We start from the raw sequence: 22,511 nt of genomic DNA on the forward strand, positions 1-22,511 counted from the left end.
CACCAGCTTCACTGCCAACCGAGAGGGACCCAGGAGGAGCCCCCGACCCTGCAGGGCCAGTGGCTTCACCAGAGCTGGTGCCCCCAAGAAGAGGAGTCAGGAAAGGGTCTTTAGGGTGCTGGGAAGGGCCTTGGGGATGGTAGGAGAGAAAGATGAGCCCCTACCAGTTGTTTTAAGAGGTTAATCAGCTGACCCCAAACTACCAGGAAGACGGGGTGGAGGAAGGGAACCCGCAGGCAGGACGCTTGGGAATCTTGACTCCCCACGAGGAGGGCAAGGCCAGCCCAGGGCCCGGGGACCTGCTCAGATTTAGGAAACCCCCAGACCAAGTATGAGGGTGGCAGGGAATTTACACCCCTGAGCCTGGGCTTTTCTCCAGGGACAGGCTCTCAAAAAAAAAAAAAAAAAGTTAAGAAGTTGAGAGATTTCAATTTCTTGCTCCAAATTCCAAAAGGTTCTTAACCCGGGGTCTACAGAGAGCCTTCCAAGAACCCCTGAGATTATCCACAGAAACGTGGCCCTCATGGGCCAGGAGCATTTGCTAGGCACCCAGCAGCTCTGAGTAGGCTCTGGGCTGAATCACATCCAGATTCCTCTCCTTTGGGGTCAAAAGCCTTCGGGATGGGGCTGCTGAAGGTGGGAGAGGCACGGGGAGGAGGAGAGGGTGAGTGGGTGAGGAGGTGTGGCCGCAGGCATAGCCAGGGCCCTGCAGTCCTTGTACCCCCGGTGGGCGCTGCGTCAGCCTCTTCTGGGGACACTGGCCTGGCCTGGCACGCTCCCCATCCTGCACAGACAGGGGCCTCGGGCACCCAGCCGTTTTGTCCCAGACCTCTGGGGGGTTTCTCGGGCTCCAAGTCCCCTCCATCCCCAGCAGCTCGGGCTGGACCGCCCCGCTCCTGGGCACCTGGGCCGGGGGATCTCCCTGCCTGACACGATTAGTCTGATTTCCTTTCCTTTGTCAGCCAGTGGGGAGGATAACAGCTTCCTTTTCCGAGGGACCTTGAAAGCCAGCAACAGTTGCCTCTCCAGCAATTGCACATTAGAGCAATTTTCTGTCTTGATTCACTCGGCAAGTTTGCGATTGCCTTGCGTGGCTTTTTCTTATTTTATTTTATTTTTTTTCTCTCCTTGTTGCCTCTCATCTATGACTTCAGCAAACAACCAGTTTTCCTAATGGAGGCCCTGACTGTCTCCTGCTTTCTTTCTCCTCGCTCACCGCCTGCTGTGAGCTGCTCAGACAGACACCTCGCTCTTAGGTGACAACCACAGCGCCGGGAGGCCTCCTAACCCTCAACAGCCATTTTCAAACACCCCTTGGCCTCCGACTGAAATCCTGAAACTGAGGCTGGACTGAAGGAGTAGGGAGGCTGCAGAGAAAAAGGGGGAGCTGGATGCCCACCGCGGAGGGAGGGGGGAGCTAAGAAATGGTCCCCCGCCCCCCCCCCACACACACAAAAGGCTTGGTGTCTTGTTTGCAAAGACACATCTCAGCCCGGACAGCCCGGGCGTTAGAAAAGCAATAGGTGCTCTAAACCACAGCTCAACCGTTTCTCCAAAATGCGACAACCCTCCCTTCTCTGGGCTCCTCCTTCAGACGATAGCAAAGAAGAGGTTAAAGAAAAAAAAAAAGAAAAGCAACCACTAAAACCAAGAGAATCCCCTTCTCAGGAATTCCCACTCCTTCCACCCTCTTCACGGAGCCTCGACACTTGCCCTGCTCGCTCCACGTTCCCGAAAGCCCCAGCTCCCTCGCCGCCCAGGTGTGCGGCTCTGGGTTTTTTTGACTGTGAGAAAGGAATAAGGAGGAGGAAGTCAAGACCCAAATTTAAACTGGCTCCTCTCCTCTCCAAAAAAATAAAAGAAAATAGGTATATAGGTACCCCTGGTTCTGGTTTAGGGAAACCGCAGCCCTCGCCCTCACCCCTCCCCAAATGTCCCAGTCTCCAGGGAAGAGACAGAAAAGCCAGGCAAACCCGAAGGCAGAAGGTGTGGACGGAGGGGGAGAGATCAAATGCGGAAATGAGGGCAGAGGACGAGAGGCATTTGGAAAAGTCACTCTGTCCCCTCCCTACACAAACCACCACCCCAGCCTCAGAGACCACAATCTGGCCCCCAACTTTTCAGCCCTACCAGAAAAGAGAACTTCCCAAAAAAAATCCCACCCCGACTTCAAAATGGACAGGTTGTTCTCTTACTGCCATCAGCCTCGGAGCCTGGATCGAGCCCCCTGCACCCCGCCCCCGCTTTTGTGAGCAGATCTGTACCCCGCTTCCCGGGGACCCTCCGCTCGCCGAGGCAGCCAGGCCACTTTCCTGCCCTGCTCTCCCTTCCCCTTGCTTCCTCTTCGGCTCCACCAGCGAGCCTACCTCCCTCTCCCTCTGCCGACTTTCATGTACTGAACACGCAGGTCTGAGTTTTCTGTCAGCCTAACCGCATCCGGGCTCTATTAAAGTTCCTGGCTCGGGATAAACAATGCAACTGTCGCGTGCAGCAGTCTGAAAATAATTGGATTAGCTAAAACATATCAACTAAATAGAGACAGTCCTGCCCAGGCAGTCGGAGTGAATGTCACCCTGGAAAAAAACCCTGGAAACTGATCTCATGGTCACTGGGCACCCAGAGCCCTCCCTCGGAAGTTTTCTAAACCCGAGTTTTGCAGGCTCTGTTTCAAGACTGGTTGTCTCATCCAGCAAAGACAAGTGATTTCCACCACTTCTGTGTATACAGAGTCTCTACAGAGAGAGGGCAGAGGGTAGCCAGTTGGGACAGACCAGGACGGAGACGCCCACCCTGAAATGGACATCCCCAAGGAGACATGACAATCTTCCCCAAACCATCTCAAAAAATACAGTGAAATCTCATCTCAGAGACTCCCCGACTCTGATTCAGCTGCTTCGACATTGGTGGTGGATTATTTTATTTTTAAAGCATAAATACTTTGTGTGGGCTTTACTTTTTCTTTTCATGCCAGCCTCTACACCAAGAGAACAAAAATGCTGCTCGCTTTTAGCTGGGGTGTGCTTTTCTGAGAGAGGATGGGCAGAGGAAGCAGAGACACACCTGGGGAATCCTTTTCCATCCTTCCTAACCCCTCTAGCTTCAGACCAGTCGGGAAGTAGGTCGTAAGATGCCTTCCTTCCCCTGCCTGAGCTCCCAGCACTAGAAGATACTGCAGGTAACTAGCCCTTCTGACTTCCATTGAACTGCCTCCCCAGGGCAGAGCCCACCTCTCTACCCAGAAGTCAGGATGGGAGACTTCTTTTCCACGCAGAGAATGTGTGTCCTGTCTTTGCCACCGTCCCGCCCCCGGCGAAAAATATACACACGCTTTATTTGTACATGTCTGTGTAAAGGGCTGTCCTCTGGTGACTGTATGACCCCCTCTGAGCTGAGCGGAGGAGAACGGTCAGGACATAGAGGCCAGGGGGGTCAGAGGAGGGACCTGTGTTTGTTTGGGTTTCAGGAGGTTTCGTTTTAGCATTAAACACTAAAGATTTATTCCCTCCCTTTCCATTTGCGCTTGGAAACTGACTAAAGGTTACTGCCAGCACCCAGAAGTTCCTTGGCAGGACAGGCAGGAGATGGGGGTCTGTTTTTGTTTGTGTTTTTCCTTCCCCAGCTCTTGGGGGTGGCTTTTCAATCAGATCTCACTTGCCCTCTGCTCTGAAGACAGGAATGAGATAGGACACACCTCATTCTTTCCCCGCTGGAAGAATGGGAAGATATTAAATCTCGAAGGGTCTGAACGGCCACCCAGCTCCCGGGAGGGGCCGGAGGGCACGCTCTAGTCCCTGTCCCGGATTTTGGAGCAGGGAGGGGGACGAGGGGAAAGGTCTCGAGGGGAGAGAAGGTTCCTACCTGTGCTGGATCTGGCCTTGGGCCTCGACTTGCATCCGAAGCCGGTGGGGGAGCCCCCGAGCAGGCTGCTGGGCGGGAAGAGTCCGGAGCTGTACTCGGGAACGTAGGGTGGGTAGGTGGTGATGGGGTGGTGGGCTGAGGCCGCCGCCCCTCCCAGGGTGGTCATGCTGCTGCGGGGATGCGCCGACTCGAGCTTCATGCTGTCGGGCAGAGGCACCTGGTACTTGATGCACTCCTTCTCGTCCTGGCGGCCCGAGCCGGCTGAGCCCGGGGTGGACAGGGACGGGTCCGGGGAGACGTCCTTCGGCGGGGTGGGCGGAAAGGTGAAGAGGTGCGGGCTGGAGTGGCCCGCCGACAGGGACGAGGACGAGGCTGGGGGGTACACCGACAGGGGCCCCGGGGAGCCGTGGTGGATGGACGTCTTGGAGAAGGGGCTGAGGTTCCAGGGCGAAGCGGTGTGGTGGCTGCCCAGCGCCTTGCCGCCGTCCAGCCAGGGCAGGGATCCGTGCAGCAGAGGCGGCCGGCACACCTGGCTCCCTGCATGGGTAAAGGGGAAGGCCCGGGAGAGAGACAGGCGAGTGAGAGTAGCCCCTAAAGGCCTTCAGGCACCTGGGCATCCTCCCCTCCACCCCAGCCTCCCTGGCAAGACAATCCCCACACAGACCGGACCTCACACTCCCTGATCCTGGGGGCCCCAGCAGTACCTGGGCCAGCACACCCCCTTCACCCCTATCTCCCCACCAATGTCCCATCAAATCCAGGGAATTAAGGGCCTGTGTCTGACACCCAAGAGGTGCTGTCATGGAGCGAGAAGGGCCCTGGCTTCCTTGGTCTCTCCAGATACACTTTCTGAATCACAGCCCTGAGGTCCCTCTCTGGAACCTGACTTGATTTATTGGTTTCCTTCAATGGCCCAGCGGCCCCCAGCCCAGACCTAATCCCAGGCAGCCTGATAAGAGGGTGGGCTGGGAAGGATGAGGCCTGAAGGGGTGAGCCCAGCCATACAACCGCTCAAAACCAGAAGAACACACGGACCCTAAGAGAGGCCCAGCTGCAGAGCCAGCTCCCCACGCCCAGAGCAGGGAGAGGGCTTGGAAGAGAGGAGAGGGAGCATTTTAGGGTTACTTGCACGTAACCCCACTTCACTGCTTGCTCGTAATTGGCCAGGCCTGGAATGGGATTTGCAGGGAAGTGAACTGCTCAGGCTGTCGGAGAAAGTTTCCAAGGCTGGACTCTGGGATGGCACTTTTATCTGCCGTTCTCACCCTCCCAAATCCTACTGGAAAAAAATAAAACAGGTCCATATGCCCCCAGAGTTATGATTCCACCAGTGCAATATGTGAATTTTCACCTGAGCCCCTGAGACACAAAATTCCAGTTTCTGTGTCTATTTCAGTCACACACAGAGTAAATAGAGCTGTCGTTTGAAATGCAGAGTTTTAAGGCAGCTGTAACTCAGACCAGAAGAGGCTCTGAGAGGGGTAAGTTTAAACGGCAAGTACAAATCCACACACTTATTGATCTTTTAATCCAGTACCTGTCTCAGCGTTTGACATTCTATTTAACCATTAAGAACAATACCGAAACTAAAATCTTAAGAGAAAGGAAGGGGAGGGGAGTCGAGGGGGAAGGAGAGCTCTCCGAACACCAAGGGTCAAGCTTCACATTATGCAGGAAGTAGTATAGTAAATAATATTAAGGCTGCATCTACCGCATTTCCACTTAACTGCTGATCTGCACAGAACAAGGGCAAAGAGCGCCCCATCCGCAGAAACAATTGTTTGAAACCTGGTGACAGCAGGGAGGAGAACGCCTCCTGCCCTAGGGGCTCTGTCATCGGCCCCAACCCCGGGATCTAAGTCGGGGAACCAGGGCAGACCTCAACTGAGATCGCCTCACAGTTCCTCCGCCTGAAATGTTGCAATTTCTTCTTTGGGAACACGCTTACAGATGGAAAGCCTTAAGAGCTTTTTCTCCCCAACTACATAGGGCTGGGTTTCTCTCTACCATTTCAGAACTCTCCTGAACTCCTCAAGGTGAAAGAGAAAGAAAAAAAGAAAGAAAGAAAAGAAAAGGCAACTGGAATCGCTCCTCCATAAAAGGAAACCCTGATGGATCCCAAATCTTCTCTGGGAGCCTAATGGGTCTGTTGTAGGGCCGAAGGAGAGAGCAAGGCAAGAGTTGCAGGGAGCAGGCAATGAGGCAACCAAAAAGTGTAGACGGAGGAAAATTCCGTGCAGCCGGGAATCTAGGAAACCCCAAATGTCTCAAACTTAAGACGGGAGTCTTTCCACCAAAACCCGGTCAAGCACCAGATTTCCCTTCCTCAGAGCCTAGAGGTAGGAGATGTGCCTAAAAACCAAATGCACTAGCTTTGGGGAAAGGCCGAAACACAGCGGTGGGAATAAATACGTTTCTCGGGCCTTTCTGGAAATGTGCCGGAGAAACATACCGAGGCACGCCGGCAGAAGCCCCAGAGGAAGAACCACGGGATAACCGGGGGAGCGAAGCCCCTAGAAAGAACCCAGCCCCAGCCAGGTTTGGCCGGCACCGGATGCCCGGTCGGGGGAGCGGTGGCCGGTGGAGGCAGAGGCTCGGCTCCCGGCGCCCGGGATCTCCGAGGCCCCCGAACCAGCGGCCGCGCGGGGAGAGAGGGCTGCAGCGCGGCGCCCGCCAGGTGAGCGCCAGGCCCCGGGGACCGCAGCCGCGCAGAGGCGCCTGCTGCGACTGTTTTGAAAAACAGACTCTCGCGACGATCGAGACGCCTTCCTCGCCCATTTCCGGGCCCCAGTTTTTTTGTTGTTGTTTTTTTTTTTAAATGAAGCAGCAACGGCACTTGGGGGCTTTGGCCGGGTATCCCCACCCCCTGGTCCCTCCCTGCCTCTCCGACCCGAGAGAGCCGGGACAGCTGGACGGAGGTCCCCGCACCCGGGGCGGACTCACCGTGGTGGGTCGGAGGGTACCTCTGCACGGTGGCCCTCACCGAGTTTCCGTAGTAGGACGGGACGTGGTTGCCTTGACCGTCGATGTTAAAAAGTACATCCACCTCCTCCGGCAGGGGGTACTGCGCCGGGTCCATGTAGGAGTGGCCGAGGCCCGGGTGGTGCGTGTCCGGATGCTGCCCGTTGAGGACCGCGGGGTGGTGGTGGCTCACCCAGCGCGGCTGGTCCGCCGTCACCTCCATGGCCCCGGCTGCGCTCTCGCCCTCTCGCCGGGCCCGGAACCCGCGCGCTGAGAGGGAGGGCGGTCGGGCTGGGAGGTCGGGGGCTACGAGGCCCTGCAGGTGCTCCTGCCGTCGGAGGAGTGGGGGTCGTTTAAAGATTTGTTTTCAGTTGGGAAATGGGAAAGCTAGGAAGGAAAGGTGAGCAAATGAGATTTTTTTTTTTTTTAATCTTTGCGGGGTAGTTTAGCGAAAAGAAGAGAAAGAAAAAAGAAATTCCAAAAATTACGTGTGGGAGTATAAAGGGGGACCAAATTGTAAAAGGGGGGCGAAGACTGGCTGGAATTCTGCAAGTGAGGCTCCTCTGCACCGGGGGCTACTCGGCGGCTCCAAGACTGAGTCTCTCCCGGGTCACCTGCAAAGGAGAGAAGGGGAGACCTGGATGAGGTCCTAAGTACTTAGCACCTGAGTTTATGAAGTGGCACCACCTCCCCCCGAGCCGCCCGGCCCCGCGCCCGCGCCCCCGGGACACGCACACACGACGCACACACGCGCGCACACGCGCACGCCCCCTCCGGAGGTCGGAAAACCGGGAGGCAGCGGGGGACTGAATGACTCCCAAATACATCCCCAGCAGCCCGGCTCTCCCGGGAACCCGGGACTGACTGAGCGGTTCCAACTTGGACGACAACTCCCTCCCTCCAGGGACCCAGGTCCCAGGACCTACTTTCCAGCCTCCAGAAACTCTCCAAAAGAGGAGGGTTGAGTTTTCAATGTTTTAAAGTCCTCCCAAATGGAGAGAGAAAACAAATCAAACTTAAAAAAAAAAAAAGTCGCCAGTACCAACCTGGGTAGCGAGGAGCAGAGAGGAGGAGGAGGAGGCGTGTGACCTGGGAGAGCAGAAACTGCCCGGTCAGATTGCGTGGCTCGCTCTGTCTCGCGCTCTCTCCGTTTCTCTCTCTTTTCCTCTCTCTCTCTCTCTCCCTCTCTCAGTATTTTTTTTTTTTTTTTTTTTTTTTTTTTTTTTACGGGGAATGCATTCTTTCTGAAAGTATCAGGACGGCGCCAGGCAGCTCAGTGTTCGCAGACAGCTGTGGCGCGACGGAACTTAAGGAGGTTCTAGTGTCATCCGCGCCGACGGGGGAGGAGCCTGGCTCTGGCGAGGAGGGGACAGGATCACCAGCACAAGGAAACTGCAACCCAAACCCGCTCAGGACTTCACCGCCCCCCCCCACCCCCGCCTCTCCTCCCGCCCCTCCACTGACCGGAAAGGGGCGCCGCGGAGGGCGGCCAGGGCGGAGGGGCGGCGGGGCGGGTGGGCGAGGCGCACCCGGGTTCGGGGCGGAGGGGGCGGGCCGGAGGGAATTCGCGCTCTGGCCCTTTAAATGTGGCTCCAGCTCCTGCCAATTCATTCCGGCTCGGTAGGTTATTCCGTGCCGAGGAAACCGGCCTGCCCCATTCATAAAGTTTATTTCTACAGGCGGCCTTTCTTTTTCAGACTTTTTAAATGAGCAAACATTTTTTGCATTCAATCCAGGGTATGGGGTAGTTTATTGACGTGGGGTCTCTGTGCAAGTAAAAGTGATCAGGAAAAAAAAATGTAATGTCATAGTACTTGGAGATGTGCCTCTCTTACCTAAGGGATTGAGAAATTGGGCAAAAAAAAAAAAAAAAAATCTGTCTTTGATTGAAATGTCGGTGATACTTTGGTGGTCGTGGTCAACTTTCTCCCAGCCTCTTGCGTTAACAAGCCTCTCGAATGTTTCAGCTGTTGCAGCTGTCCTTTCCAGACCTAATATTTGTAATCAATGTGTGCTTTTTGACTTGAGTGACAATAGTGATGGATGAAAAGGAGAGGGGGCGAGAGGCTCTGTCTCCCCCAGCACAGAGAGAGCGGGTGGGGAGAAAAGCGCTCGGGTCTTCACTCCGGTTACCCAACTTTTTCCCTTCTCCCCGCCCAGGGCCCTACTTACTCCCGCTCCCGGCGTTTTTCCCCAGCCCCCTCCTCCGACCCCCACCCCGGCCGCCGGGCAGGACAGCGGCGGCCTCCCCCGGGCCCCGCAGAACGCGGGACTCGCCGGGTCAGACCCCGCAGCCCAGAGCGGAGGGAGCGGGTCTCAGACACGGCCCCGCGAGGGGGGGCGGGGCGCACGGGGCGTGGCCGGGAAGGGGCCAATCAGCGCGCGAGGCTGCGGCCGGGCCGCGATTGGTCGGCCCCGCGGGCTCCAACCTCCCCGGCCTCTCTCGGTGCTTTGAGCCACTGCATCCCCTAGCGGCGCTCAGGCTCCTGCAGCCGCCCGACCCCAGAACGCGGCCCGGGTGTGCAAGAGACAGGCGGGAAGCGAAGACTCAGGTTCCACCCGTGGCTCACCCCAGGGCAATGTGTGCGAGGACAGAGTGTGGGTTCTCCCGCAGGCTTTCCCACGGACGGTACTAAGAGCTTGATTTGAGGTTTTATTTGAAGGCATTATTCCCTCTTCGCTTCTCTGCCCCATAAAAGTTCCCTACAAATACACACACAAAAAAGTCGACATAGAAGAGACCGTTCCTAAAAGTAAGTTCTGGAGGATTCTTTTCGTGCGGTGAAGGAAAAACATCAATACTCAGCCTTACTTGGTGTGGGGTGTGTGTCCTGCTTTAATATACAATCCTCGTAGAAAGACTAGTAAATTTTATTTGGAAGAAATGGTGGAAACGTGGGTTCTCCCAACTTGGAATTGGAGCTTCTCTTGAGTCTCCGTCTTCTTAAATCTGATGTTCGTTAGAAACCAGGGTTGAGTTTCTAGATACGGAACAGGAAGAAAATACCTAAATTAACCCCCCTCCCCCATGTTTCTCCTGAGCCCATTTAGTCCTTGTTTATTAGGGCGGCCCAGTAAAAGAGCATCGATTTTCCTTCATTCCGACCACGTCTCTCTAGGGCCAGTCAAGCTGCCAGCCTCTCCTCCTGCTCACGGCGCTCTGCAAACCTTTTATTTATTTAGTTTCTAACATTCACCGGAAACCGCTCCATAAACAAGGACAGACGAACGCATACACATTTTTGCTAAAATCCCCGAGATTAAGATTAAGGATGGCAGCAGAGGCGAAAAAAATGAAAAGAGCATCTTTGCGCGTCGGTCTAAGACCAGGCAACACTAGGCGGACCCCAGTTCAAAGCCACGCGGAAAATCCCAAACGTAGCTCTTTGGTCCTCTACGCCGAGAACTGAAAGCCCGGGAAATAAAAGGGACCCATCCTCGGAGAGAGAAACTACTGACGCCAGGACTTGAAAATGTTAACTCCCGAGGCTAAGACCGATTTTAAAAGACAAAGAGAAAAATATCTATGAGAAGGAGGCCTTCCGGTGTAGCGGCGCCTCTCTGATAACAGACAAAACTTTTTGGGGGGGGGGCATTATTCATTTTAATTAAATCGCAAGCGCCGAGTCGGGCTGCAGTAGGCTCAAGATTCACCCCCAACCCTTGGAAAAATAAAAGATCTTGAAGCCCCTCTTGGTCTGGGTGGTTTGGAACTGGCAGGGAAGGGTGGGGGGCTGTGGCTGGATGCCCCGTGTAATAGAGCCAGCCTGTAGGGGGTATTTAACATTTAATTCCCAGCCGGTCCGCCCCTGTTCCCGGACTGACAGTGGGTAATTGGGAAAGAGGACGTTGCTCTTTTGATGGCCCGCGCCGGCCAGTCTCGCCGACGCCACACTGGGTTTGACGTCACGGGCCCAGCCCCAGAGCCAGGAGCACAGAGCAGGGGGGCAGGGAAAAGGAGAGGAGGGGGATACCGGGGAGGGAGGGCCGAGGTCGGCCCCGGGACCCAGGGGGAAGGAAGGGGGAAGGGAGCCAGGCCGGAGAGAGGCTGCGGCGCGTGGCCTGAGGCGGAGAGCCTGGCTGCGGGGGTCTGGGCCAGGCCCGGCGCCGGCCTGACCCGCCTCGCCGGCGAATGCAGGCCGGGCTTCCTCCTCCGAGGGAGGGCGGGGGAGGGGAGGGGGCTCGAGGCCCGGCGAAAGGGGGGAAAGGTGGTCCTGAGCCCCCCTCAGCCTTAGCTCGCAAAGCTAATCCTGGCCTCCTGCGCAGACGCCTCAGCGCCCTCCTACAGACCTGAAGGCACCCCTAGCCAGGACCCCGGGCCGGGCCTGGTCTAGCGAGTCCCCTCTTCTCCCCGGGAGCGGCCGGCGGAGCTCCGGTGGAGGAAGAGAGGTGGAGACCTGGGAGGATGCTGCCGCCGCCGCCGCCACCACCGCTGCAGGGCCCCGGGCTCCTGCAGAGCGCGAGGCCTCCCTCAGCAGGGTAAGCGGCTGGCCGAGGTCTGGATGCCTGGGACCCTGGGGGCAAGCATCCCGGAGCCGAGCAGGCGACAGCGCAGCCACCGCCCATCCCCCGCCGCCCGGAGCTGGTACCTGGGCTGTGCGTGGGGCGGCGGGAGCGGGTTGGCCTATCTGAAACGCCAGGCCTCGAGGCGGCTGCTTCAGGCGTCAAGTTGAGCGGGGTGTGTGTGCCCTCTTGGGGAAAGGGTAAGAAATGGAGCCTTACTTTCTCTCCTGGGTTGGGGTAAGCTGGGACCCACACACACACACCCCAAACACATGCCCCCCTGTTCAGGTCCCTCCCACCCTCCCTCCCCGGAGCTCAGAAGCTCTCTTCGGATGCAAGTGGGGAACCCAGTCCCGCAAAGGAACCGGAGCCCGCGGTGCAGAGGGGAGGAGCGTACCCCCAGGCTCACCCCTGGGGTCTCAGGACCCAGAGAGCGGAGATCCACGCGGCCAGCGTCACCCACCCGAGCCTGGCGACAGGCGCGTCCAGGCGAGCTCCGCGGGGCCGAGGTGCCGGGAGAGCGGCCCCGGGCGCCCGCGCGCTGCCCGCCGAGGGTAACCAGAAAAGCCGAGCCTCGGGGTCGAAGTCATAAAGTTACTAATCCCGCGCAGGGGGAGAGAGCGTGCCTCGGGCCGCCTGGGGCGGTCATTTGAGCGTGTTTACTTAGGGACTTTGCAAGCGGAGCGCGCGCGAAATAGTCGGATTTCCAGCGAGGCAGCAAATATTTGCAGGCGGGAGAAAGAAGCGGAGCCGGGCCGCGCCGCCGCGTCCCTCCCACGGGAGCCGCGGCGCCGGCCTGGGCGGACCCGGCCGCGCAGTTAAAGACAGAAGTGAAGCCAGGGACCTGCGGGGCTGGGGGCAGGGAGGGCGCAGAGCCACAGCAAAGGCCAGAAATTGGAGCGCGGCCCCGAGGCTCTGGCGAGCTGGGGCTGGAGGAGGAGAAGTCCCTTCCCATTCCAGCCCGATCAATCTTCCTTGGCTACGATCGGTCAATAAAAATGGTGTGAACCGATCGCGGTCGCTGTGTGTCTGGGGAGGAAGTGGAGGCCAGAGGTGCCGAGGCCGGCGCCCCGCACCAGCCCGGTTCGCGCGCGGGCGGTCTGCAAACCTCAGGCCGGCAGCCAGTTCGTCGCCGGGAGCCGAGCGCGGCCCGGCGGGGCCTTTAATTGGATGTCTCCATTTTTATAGTGGCCATTGTTGGAGCAATTAGCGAGAGACAATAAGCGCCAAGAGGCGTTTAATTCGATTCCATGCGCCGGCTGCGGCCGGGACTAGGGCGCTCTGGAAGAAGTGGCTGGCCCGGGAGGGAAGACCTGGTTAAGTGTCGGATCCCTGCCTTGCCGGTTTTGTCGTAGGTGTGGGAGTTCTCAAGAGGCAAGCTGAAAGCGGGATGAGAGCAACCAGGTCCTGGTCCTGGTCCTGGTCCTGGACGGGGGGAAACCCGTCCTGGGCCTCGCTAGCCCTGCGGGGCGGCCCCGGAACCGCCGCGCCTGCAGGCAGCACGCGTCCGAGCTGCGGCCACCGCGCGGGTCCCCAGTGCCTGTTAGAGGGAGAAAAGCAGAGAGGACAGGGACGTGGAAACCGGCCTCCTTCCTCCTTAGCCCTGGGTCCCCCACCTCGATCACCCGAACCGTCCCAATTTCCTTTCCCATTGGGGGAGGAGGGGCAAAGGAGAGAACCCCCTTCTGGCGCGTACACACCTCCCTCTCCACCGAGCCAGCCTCGCTACCCCCTCCTCTGCCTCGGCCCTCGGATTATGTTACCGTGGCCGGGCGAGGATTTTTACTGGATACGAGAATAGCACAGGTAAAGCTGTATAAACAGCTCGCCGGCAGCCGGGCGAGAGGGTTACGCCGGGGACACGGCCGGAGGCGCCACCGCCAGGCCCCGGCTGCGCGAGCGAAACGGCGGGGGAGCCCGCTCGGGCGCGGCGTCCCGGGACAGCGCAGGCTACACACATATTCTACTATATCTCTGCAGTTCCCACCCAAGCCCCCTTTCTCTTTCCCGCATGAGCTGAAATGCAGAAAGTGGAGAGCGGAATCACAAGCTGAGGAGAGAGAAGCAGCCAGTGGGCAGTGCTGACTGTTCTGTTCAAAGGAAATACAGCGAGCAGGGAACTTGGGGGGGGGGGACGCAGAATAAAGGGGACCCCAAAATTCACAGGCAAAGGGAAGATGCTATAGGTGGAGACGGCAAGGGGGAAACCCGCGGGAACTCGGGCGAAAAGCGCTCTCGGCACGCGCCCAGACCCTCCCGGCTCCCACGCCCACCCGCCCAGGCCCAGGGTCTACCTGCCCTGGAAAATGAGCCAGCACTTTGGGGGTGGTATGTGGTTTAATTTACTTTTCTTTTTTTTTTTTTTTTTTTCGCTTATTCATCTATCACCGGTTAAAACTCGGAAGGAAACCCGCTCGGGCCAGGAGGAGCGGCGAGAGATGTCGGAGAGGAGATGCCCTCGGAGATTACCCCCTCCCAGTCCGCCCCTACCGCCCGGCCGGGCCCTCCAGCTTCAAGGGATCCTGGCCCTCCCTCTGCCGCTACCCTTTTCTTCCCCGTAGAGAAAAACCCTGATGGTAGCGAGATAAAAATTGGGTAGGTAAGGGTGTAGCGGAAAGGGGGAGGGGGAGGGAGACGACAGGGGATTTCTGTTTTCTAGTTTAACAATGCACATGTCAAGAGAGTTGGCCATGGGGGGAGCCCCGGGGTTGGATAGGGGAGAAAGATTTCCCCTTGAGGGCCAGTTGAAAGGAATGCGAGTCACCCTGGAGGAAGGGGGCCCCTCCGAGCTCTCCCTCCCTCCTGGCTTTGGGGGCCTGGGGGACAGGTGGAGCCGCGAGAGAAGGGAAGGGATGGAGGTGCTCCAGCGGGTCCCCGCTGCGTCTCCGCGGCCACAGGCCGTCTGTCCCGCCCCAGCGGCACCACTGTCGTAGGAAGCGGCTAGCGGCGCCTCACCCCAGGCTCTCGTCCTGGGTGGGGGGGGGGGGGGCCTCAGGCCACACCGCTGAAGCCTCCGGGACGCCCAGGGAAGGGAGCGGCCACCGCAGCCAGGAAAGGAGTCAGCAGTGCGGGATTCACCCACGTGAACAACAGGCCCTCGCGTTTTGGGGGCAGGAGGGGTGCACGTGGGGCACCGGCTCCACTCTCCCCTAGCCTCCCAGCGCCCCCGGTTTGTCGCCCGCCGCCTCACCGCCGCACATCTCTAGAGGCCCCTGGCCAGCCCCGAGCCCCAGCGCTCGCCGCGGCCGACTCTCCGCCGGCCACTTCATTTTAGCATTTCAGGAGAAGGAGGGCTTTCTCTTGGGGCTACTGTGTTTTTATTTCTCTAGATTAGCCTGAAAAACTGGGGTGTCGATTGCTGGACAATGACAGCTTCGAGGGCAGGGGACTTCACGACCGGGAGAGGGAAATGGGGGGAGGTAATTCCGTTCCGACCAGCAGACAGCAGAGGCGCGAAGTGTTCGTGTCTTCCTCTGGACACGCCGGAGAGCGTGGTAAAATCTGTAGATCTGCCCGGCTCCGAGGCGCCCACCCTCCGCCCTTACCTCCCTCCAGGACTGCGCCCGGCCGCCGCCTCTCCCCAGCGGCCCCGGCTCGCGCTCGGCTCTCCGCCGCCTGCCACCTCGCGGACCCCGAGCAATTTGTTACATAAAACCAAACAACAACCACACACTTGTGTCTGCACACCCGCAGCGACGGACACCCAGGGAGAGCTCCGCTCGAGCGCCCTGGGCCACGTTTCTTTCTCCTCCTTCCAACCGCCGCACCCCCTCACCACCTCTAGTCCCGGCTGCCCAGCGGCCAGGAACAAAAAGCGGGGTTCGGACTCCAGATCCGGGTCTTCCTTGGCCCGCTCGCTCGGTTACTCCCACCATTAAGAAAAAGAGGTGATCGGAAATATTTGGTCCGCACACAAAGACACACCACAAAAGGAATGCACTTTTCTGTGCGAAAGGGCTGGAACACCGAGAAGGAGACCACACCTGAGCGCAGCCGAAATGGTTAGAATAACCGGCTGCCAGAGAGCACTGGGCCTTCGGACTCTGCCCCCACTACCTCATCTGCATCTCTAATTCCCTGCTACCTCCCGCGGTTCCTGGCACAAACTGCCTTAACCTCCAGAAGAGGGGTCCTCAGCCACCCGGCTCCCGCGTACCTGCCCTTTTCCCAGGCCTCTCAGGGTGGCCCTGCGCTGCTGGGCGTCCACCCAGGGGCGCCCACTCCCACCCCTTCACTGCATCCCCCGACTCACCCCCACCTCCTGTATCCTTGGCAAAAAGGCAGGATGAACATAACAAATAAAGCAAAATGCAGCTTCCTCTGTCTCCGGGCTTTTGGCAGGGAAGACCAACCCCGATCCTGATTTGTGGGGGTAGGGGGGAGGGCAGGGTGGGTGGAGATTCTGTGTAGAAGGGAGGGGTCCCGTGGGGTGCGGGGCTTGTGTAGGGTGCACCACTCACCCGGCTCCTCAGACCCCAGCTGCCTTCTCCAGCCAGGAACTTTAGGCCTGGCAGGGCTACTGCTGGGAGCTGGGCCTCCTGCCCGGTCCCAGGCAAAGTCGATATGGGAGCCCCTAAGACCCTGGGTCTGCACCCACCTGGGTCTTGGTTTGTCTGACCTGGATGCCGTATCCCACCCCAGATTCAAATGGGCAGCAAGTCCTTCCCTCAGAATCACACATTTTAAAGGTTTAATGGTAAGCCCCCTCCTCACAACCAGCCACTGGGGCCCTGCAAGCATCTCCTATCCAGGACTCCATCTCGATTGACTCTACCAGCCTGACTGGGACCCCCTGCCCCAAGCCTGTCACACAACCAATAGCCCCCGCCACACACACACCCCTTTTCTACCACAACCGCTAAGGGATGGGAGGGCTGCAAATGTTACTTTATTATTATCTGTCCCTTTAAACTTCATCCTCCACCCACAACCCCAGTGCCCTGGTGAATGTGGGTGACAGAGGAAGAGAAAAGCACAGGTAAACTGGGAACCAAGCAGAGGAGAGATCCTCCGGGTTAGACTCCTTTGCATCCCCTGCCCTGGACAGACTCACCCGTGTCCACTTCCTCAAAGCACCCTGCGGTGTCTGAGAGGAAGGAAAGGTGAATAAAAACAACTCTCCTACTCAGAGTCACTCAACTTCCCTTGCATTTTAACGTTATCTGTCTTTGTTGGGAACTGCTTCTGATTGAGTGACTTCTTGGAGGTCTGTTGGTCCAATGTCCCGGGAGAAAGTAGAGTTCTTGTTTCCTCTCCCCCTCCCACTCCCCAGGACCCTGGACACCCTCCCTCCCAGGCTGCGGTTTTCTCACCCACCTCAGGGTGCTTCTGGAAGCGAAGGTGCCTGCCAGCCACCAGCTCCCCAAGGGATGCCAGATGCCCACACATCTGGGCTCCAACTTTCAACCCACAGTGCACAGCTGTTTCTTTAATTATATGCAGAGACAATGAGCCTAAACAGTCACTTGTAGGCAGAGGGAAAAAAACATGAAATTGACACTGGACCCTGCAGCCACCTTGGGGAGAAGGCTGAGATGCTCCTTCAAGCTGGTTCTATTCCCCAACCCTCTGCCCTCCCTGAAGTGGAAAATGTATGTCCAGCCCTTCCCAAGCATTCCCACCATCTCTTATTTTTCTGTTTAGTTTTTCTTCGCATGCCTAGTTCTACTGGCTCTTTCCTCCAAACAAGGACATACACACATGCACACACCATGCGCGCCCAAGGTCATTGCAGAAAGCCAAAGATTTCCAGGGACCAGAAAGAACAATAAGAACTGGGGTCTAGTTCACTTTCTTCCAGGGGCAGCTGTCTCTCTGGAGTAGAGACCTCCTCTTAATTCTCTCCACGTGGAGCAGGGAAAGCCATTGCAGAGTTAGAGACAGAAGATAGTGATATTCACTGACCTGGGTAGCCTGCTCTCGGCGGCCAGCTGTTTTTTATTTTTTCCTGACTTGCTGGAGGTCTGAAGGCAGAAATGACAGGCAGACTTCGTCACTGTTGTCGCCGCTGCGGTCCTCACCGCCCCAGCTGCTTACGGCATCTCACGCGGGCCTCCAGCGAGAAGTAAAACCTGGGTGATGTGCATCCTTCCTAGGAACACCCTCCCCCGCCTTCTGCTCACTGTAGAGAGCGGAGCTCTTCCGGGTTGCGAAGAGGGAAAGGGAGGGAGGGAGGGAGGGAGGAAGACTGAGGGAGGAATGAATTTCACCCCTTTTTGCAAACAGGCAAACCGCACATCAGGAGTGTGTGGCAGTGGCAGAGTTGAGGGATGGGGAAAGACTGCCTGAAATGTGACCAAGCCCGTGGCACCTACAAAGTCCACTGTCTCTAGCAGGGCTGGAATTAACACTATAAATGTCACCAGTAATGTTGACTGGGTCATTAGCTACCATAGATATAAAAGCTTTTGCAGAGTTTCCCTCCCATTTTGGAAGGAAGTGGGGACCCAGTGGGAGCATCTAGAAGTAAAACTCTCGGCCACCATTAGCAGGGTCTCTGCCCCTCAGGTCCTCCCCCCCATCTGACTGTTCCACCCGTTTCTGTATATGCTGACGCTTCAAAAATGAGTACACGCTACCTTCCGGTACTTGCAGCCTCAGCTGGCCAGTGAAAGTTAGGAAAAGTAGGGTGGCCAGTGATAGCTCTGGGCTTGCTTGCTACTCTTTGGCTCTCCTCATGGTCACCATAAAAACATTTGGAGGTAGCGATACCTGTGCACCCACTAAGTAGAGGTTTGGGGATGGGCTCTCTAGGGTTCCCAAGCTCTTTCAAGAAGACTTCTAGGGGAAATTAACCTTCTAGGAGAGCGAGATAAGGGAGCAAGAATCAGAGGTCACTCTGAAGATAAAATGTCAGAAAGAAAATGATCCTATTAGTCTACCCACTGGACCCAACAAACTCCAGCCCTCCCCTTCGAAACCCCCCTCTCCTGTACCATCCCTACTTCTGCTGGTGGGAGGTCAAAATAATTCAAGGAGGGACTCTGCCATGAATAAATTTGGCAAGAGTAAAATGAAACTCCATAAACATTGGGGTAGAAAGGTCAGCATCCATTTGTTTTGACAGGTAGAGTTTTCCCTTCACAATATTTATACAATAAGAATATGGAGACTGACTTTAAAAATAAATTAATCTTCGGGGAGAAATAAAATGTGTCCAACGCTGGGCCAGGAAGTCAACAAGTTTCTTGTGCTGGAACCAGTTCGGTAGGAAGGAGTGGCCCAATTTCAGGGGTGGTTGTCCCTTGGGGGGAGGACGAGGCCATTGGTCAGCAGGGTCAGAGTGAGTGGGCAGAGGTGGGGCGGCGACGCGGAGGGAAGTGGGGGAGGGTCGAGGAGAGCAGGTACCCAGCGCTGCCCAGGTGGCGGGCATCCAGATCGGGGATGGGCTGCTGCCCCCGCCCTGGAGTCCCGCCTGCCTGCAGCCGCTCAAGGCCCCTGAACTCAGCAGCACCGACGGCTTTGCGCCCCGCTCAGCATCCTCCGGGTCCAGGTTTAAGCCGAGAGCCGCTGGAGAAAGGGGCTTATATCGTTTGCCGACCTGGCCAGGAGAGGAAAGGGGGTCTCCCTGCCCCTGAGGAAGCCCCAAAGTCCACCTCGCGTCCCGACTCAGCCCCTCCTCTGCCCTGCTGCCCTCTGCCCCCGCCTTCCGCCACCAAGTGGCAGAGCCAAGTTCTTCGGCGCCAGGGCGCAGAGTCCGCAGGGCCGCGCGTTTCGAGATCGCTGGGGAGAAGGTCACTCTTTTGACAGTCTTCCCCCAACCTGTTGCCCTGGCGCATCTCGGGGAGCTGTGGGCTGTGCCGGGAGGACCGCCAAGGGTTGGGCCGCGGGGATTCCGGGCCCTTCGGGGTCCCTAGGCCACCTCGCTCCTCCTCGCTCGCTGCCTCGTGGAGAGTAGGACCCCGGGGCCCAGGAGGGGTCATCCATCACCCAGATGGCGGTAGCTGTCTCCTTAAACTGGATATTAGCAGTACCCCCGCCTCGCGGTCCACCAGGCCCGTGGGGCCATTTGCCTCTTTCTCCAGCTGCCCTCCGGCTTCTGGGCCCTTTGGAGATTCCCATCCCTCCCCCCTCCCCCCTCCCCCCTCCTCCCTCCCCCACCACAGTCACCTCCAACCTGAAAGCCCTTTACCCGTAGAATCAGGATCCTGCCCTGCACCCCCTGGAACCCCAAGCCGGCTCCCTCTCCGCCACCCCTCCCACCCCCACCCTCGCCACTCTGTCCCCAGCGCGCGCCCACGACCCTCCGCCCGGTTCCGGCCGGTCTGGCGGCCCCTGTCCCCGTTCCTTTTCTGCTGACGCGGGCACTTGCTTGTCTCTGGGTCTAAAGTGACTCTTTGGTTAAGGGACTGAGAAATCTGATCGCGTGCACACCGCTCCCCCATCGCCCAATTCTACCTTCCGTAAAGGAAGGCTTAGTTTAAGGAAATTCGACTGCCAAAGACACTCGGGCTTAAAAAAAAAATCCAAAGGACTTAATTAAAATATAACTGATTTTGAATTTAATGGCCAGACAGGGGCAAGATTCAGAGAAGAAATGCCAGCTGGGCATTTCTTGTTATCTTGATGGACTTAGCGGTGGAAAGTGCTGCTAATTAGGGTCCAGGAGCGAATTATTCCAGGAGGGTTGGGGGAGATTTGATGGGGGGCGGTGGGTGGGAAGGGGGGTGAAGAAAGGAGAGAATTTATCCTGAGAAGTAAACAAAGTGAAGGAAAGACGCTGGTCGCTTAGCCAGACGGGCCAAAGACTTATTCGAGATTCGCGGACACCGGCCCATGCACACGGTAAAGACGTTGCTTTTATGAAGCTACAAGTCGCTTTCTGAGTTTTAAAAGCTACCACCCTGGCTCGCTGATTCGTGGTTCAGGTCTCTGCGCGTGTGTGTGCGTGTGTGTACTTGCGCGTGAGACAGCAAAAAAAGACCCTCTCTTATTCGGGGGCGACTATGTTAAACGCTGAGGGGCCACGGATTCCAGGGTGCTCAGAGCTGCCCCGTCCTAACAAGTCCGAGGGGGAGAGGGTGACTTCACCCCCAAGGTTTCAGGACTCTCCAGTGAGCTTTTTCATTGAGGAATCCTTGCTTGGTAAGCGCCTGGAGCGCCAGTGCCAGAAGGCAGGGACCCAGCTCCCCACCACATACAGAGGACACTCAGGTGCGGCTCACCTGTTCCTGCACCCCTGACTCTCCCCATCCCCGCCCCCAGCACCAACCACCGGCCTTTTAATCCCTTAACCCTGGGCAGGCGATCCTCCTTCCCCGGGTTGGATTCAGAGGCTGAACCACGGAGAGAACTGTTCTGAGGCTCCAGGGCCTGGGGACTGAGCTGGGTTTGGGTTCTTCCTGGAGGCAATCACGCCATCCTAATTGGCACCAGCATCGACTGCTTTCAATCCCGTGGTGCGTCGGACCGCAGTCCCACAAGCTAAGGCGTTTGATTGGATTTTAACTGTAAAGGGAAGTCGCTGGGCATGTGAGGTAGAAGATGGATCAGTAAATGACTAACAGATAATAATAGAAACACTGTGTCCCTGGATCTCTGCGATGGCCGCGCAGATAGGAACTTCACCTGTTGGATAAAGAAAAAGGAGACCCCGTAGGAAGAAATAATCGCTGGCAGAATCTCCAATCTTACTAAGAATGTGCCGCCACTTAGAGTTGTTCTAAGCAGGGCTGGGCGGGGGGGGGGGGACCACATATTTATTCTTCCGGGTTTCCCACATCCCGTTTGTTTTCCGTAAAACACAGGTAATATTTTTTTCTCCTGTGCATCGGTCTACAGCGTCATTCCTCTTGTCCATTTTTCTACCGTCCTTTATATACCCTCAGATTGGCTTAGTTCGTCTAAGTTCACTCTCTGCCAGACGAAAACACACACTCAGATTAGCCTTGGTTTAAAAGTTCCAATCTTTCAAGCACACTCACTGAGATTTATTTTATTATAAATGTGTAGGGTGGGTGGGGTGTTGAGAGGGCGTAAACGGCCCTCTAGGGTCGTTCACTAGTTCTTTCATTTTTCTTTTCTTTTTTTTTCTTTTTAACAGAACATTTTTATTAAACTCAAGTTTCTGGTCTGGCACTTTGCCTGTGTTTCTCTAACCAAAACTGCGGGGCGGGGGGGCGGGCGCTGGGTGGTGTGGAACCATGGATGTCTCAAATGAAAGTTTCACAAAGCAATGACTGGAAATAAAAAAAAAAAAAAATCAGACCTATTCCACCCAGGCGCCCTAAATAAGTAGCCCCGTTTGCAAATTCCTATCAATTATTACGTGATGGGAAAAAATCCTATCTGAAAATAAAGCACGTGGACGTGGAGAATTTTAATTAAATCTTACTGTGGATATAATAACATGGAAGTGATTTTTCATTCGGCGCTTGCCTGCTCACCAGTGTTTTATGGCGTTTTCTTGCCTCTGACTTTATTTTAAAATGTTAGACGAGGTGGAGAATTATAAACGACTCTTTCCTTATCTGTACTGCTCACATATCCAGGATCAGAGGAGCTGATTAAGAAAGAAGTCAGAGGCAACGTTGGATTCATAATGATTTGGAATAATGAATCCTTATCTCCGCTTTCCAGATTATCTGCCTTTCAGCTCCCAATGTTTTGTTACATGGGATAATTTATTGCATCTAATACATCACAATGAATCTGATGGTAGAAAGTGATGGCCAACGTTGTGAAAGGGGGCCCTTATTTTTTATCCCGGGGCAATGAAACTGCTTTTTGCAGTTTTTAATTGGGAAAATATAAGGTAGATCTGATAAAAAAAAAAAAAAAAAGCTGGTTATAATCTTGCCTGCTCGTGCTTTACCGCTCTGCTCTTTAATTAGTGTGTCAATTTCAGGCTGAAATTAACAAGATCGACCTGAAACCAGCGCTTAGTTTCTCCCCAGCACCAAGATCCCAATTTTTAACATGATTTATTTTTATGAAAAAAGAGATAATTAATCATAAACACTGACGAAAGCACAGAGCCAAGTTGAGATAAAATGCCATTTGCATCTTTATATAGAAAGATACCAATAATGTTAATTTTTCTGAGATTTCTTCTCTCCTCACCATCTCCTGCCCCAACACAGCTCCCACCCTGCCCGCTGCCCACTCCAGCCCCATTCCAAGTACACAAGAAAAAAACAAAATCAATTCCAGGTTCCTCTTTGGTATTCATTGCTCTCTTTTTTAAAGTG

General features: G+C 56.3%; 2 protein-coding genes across 9 annotated transcripts in view; one reads left to right on the forward strand and one right to left on the reverse strand.

Moving 5' to 3' along the window:
- GATA3 (GATA binding protein 3) overlaps window positions 1-17,453 on the reverse strand; it is a 29,784-nt gene extending 12,331 nt beyond the window's left edge. For 2 of the 6 annotated variants that reach the window (XM_061179559.1, XM_061179546.1), the window contains exons 1-3: window positions 7,866-8,030; window positions 6,802-7,433; window positions 3,859-4,395 (exon numbers count right to left, since the gene is read on the reverse strand). In XM_061179559.1, the coding sequence (XP_061035542.1) occupies window positions 3,859-4,395; window positions 6,802-7,042 (778 nt within the window). In that variant the 5' untranslated portion in view covers window positions 7,043-7,433; window positions 7,866-8,030. Of the gene's footprint in view, window positions 1-3,858; window positions 4,396-6,801; window positions 7,434-7,865; window positions 8,032-9,631; window positions 9,841-15,574; window positions 15,657-17,226 lie in introns of those variants that run through there. The other 4 variants (XM_061179555.1, XM_061179556.1, XM_061179557.1 and 1 more) reach the window with 4 other exon arrangements.
- Window positions 10,960-15,620, forward strand: LOC133082810 (basic proline-rich protein-like). 3 transcript variants are annotated; one of them, XM_061179561.1, is made up of 4 exons: window positions 10,960-11,298; window positions 11,611-11,876; window positions 13,728-13,917; window positions 14,878-15,620. In XM_061179561.1, exons 1-4 carry the CDS (start codon window positions 11,225-11,227, stop codon window positions 14,972-14,974), a joined length of 627 nt encoding a protein of 208 aa, XP_061035544.1. In that variant the 5' UTR covers window positions 10,960-11,224; the 3' UTR covers window positions 14,975-15,620. The 3 variants fall into 3 exon arrangements, 2 of the variants coding, with proteins under 2 accessions (XP_061035544.1, XP_061035545.1); XM_061179562.1 differs by having other exon boundaries at window positions 14,652-14,949; XR_009699051.1 differs by lacking the exons at window positions 11,611-11,876; window positions 14,878-15,620 and having other exon boundaries at window positions 10,960-11,522; window positions 13,728-13,810.
- Window positions 17,454-22,511: the final 5,058 nt, after the last annotated feature.

The sequence above is a fragment of the Eubalaena glacialis genome, chromosome 2, assembly GCF_028564815.1.
Source record: "Eubalaena glacialis isolate mEubGla1 chromosome 2, mEubGla1.1.hap2.+ XY, whole genome shotgun sequence".
NCBI classification, from domain to species: Eukaryota; Metazoa; Chordata; class Mammalia; order Artiodactyla; family Balaenidae; genus Eubalaena; species Eubalaena glacialis.

Bases quoted from the DNA above. Each gene is read 5' to 3' on its own strand.
- LOC133082810 (XM_061179561.1), top strand. From the start codon at position 11,225: ATGCTGCCGCCGCCGCCGCCACCACCGCTGCAGGGCCCCGGGCTCCTG. The intron at 11,299-11,610 runs GTAAGCGGCTGG...CCCCCTGTTCAG, and splicing joins GCGAGGCCTCCCTCAGCAGG to GTCCCTCCCACCCTCCCTCC. The intron at 13,918-14,877 runs GTAGGTAAGGGT...ACCTCCCTCCAG, and splicing joins GGTAGCGAGATAAAAATTGG to GACTGCGCCCGGCCGCCGCC.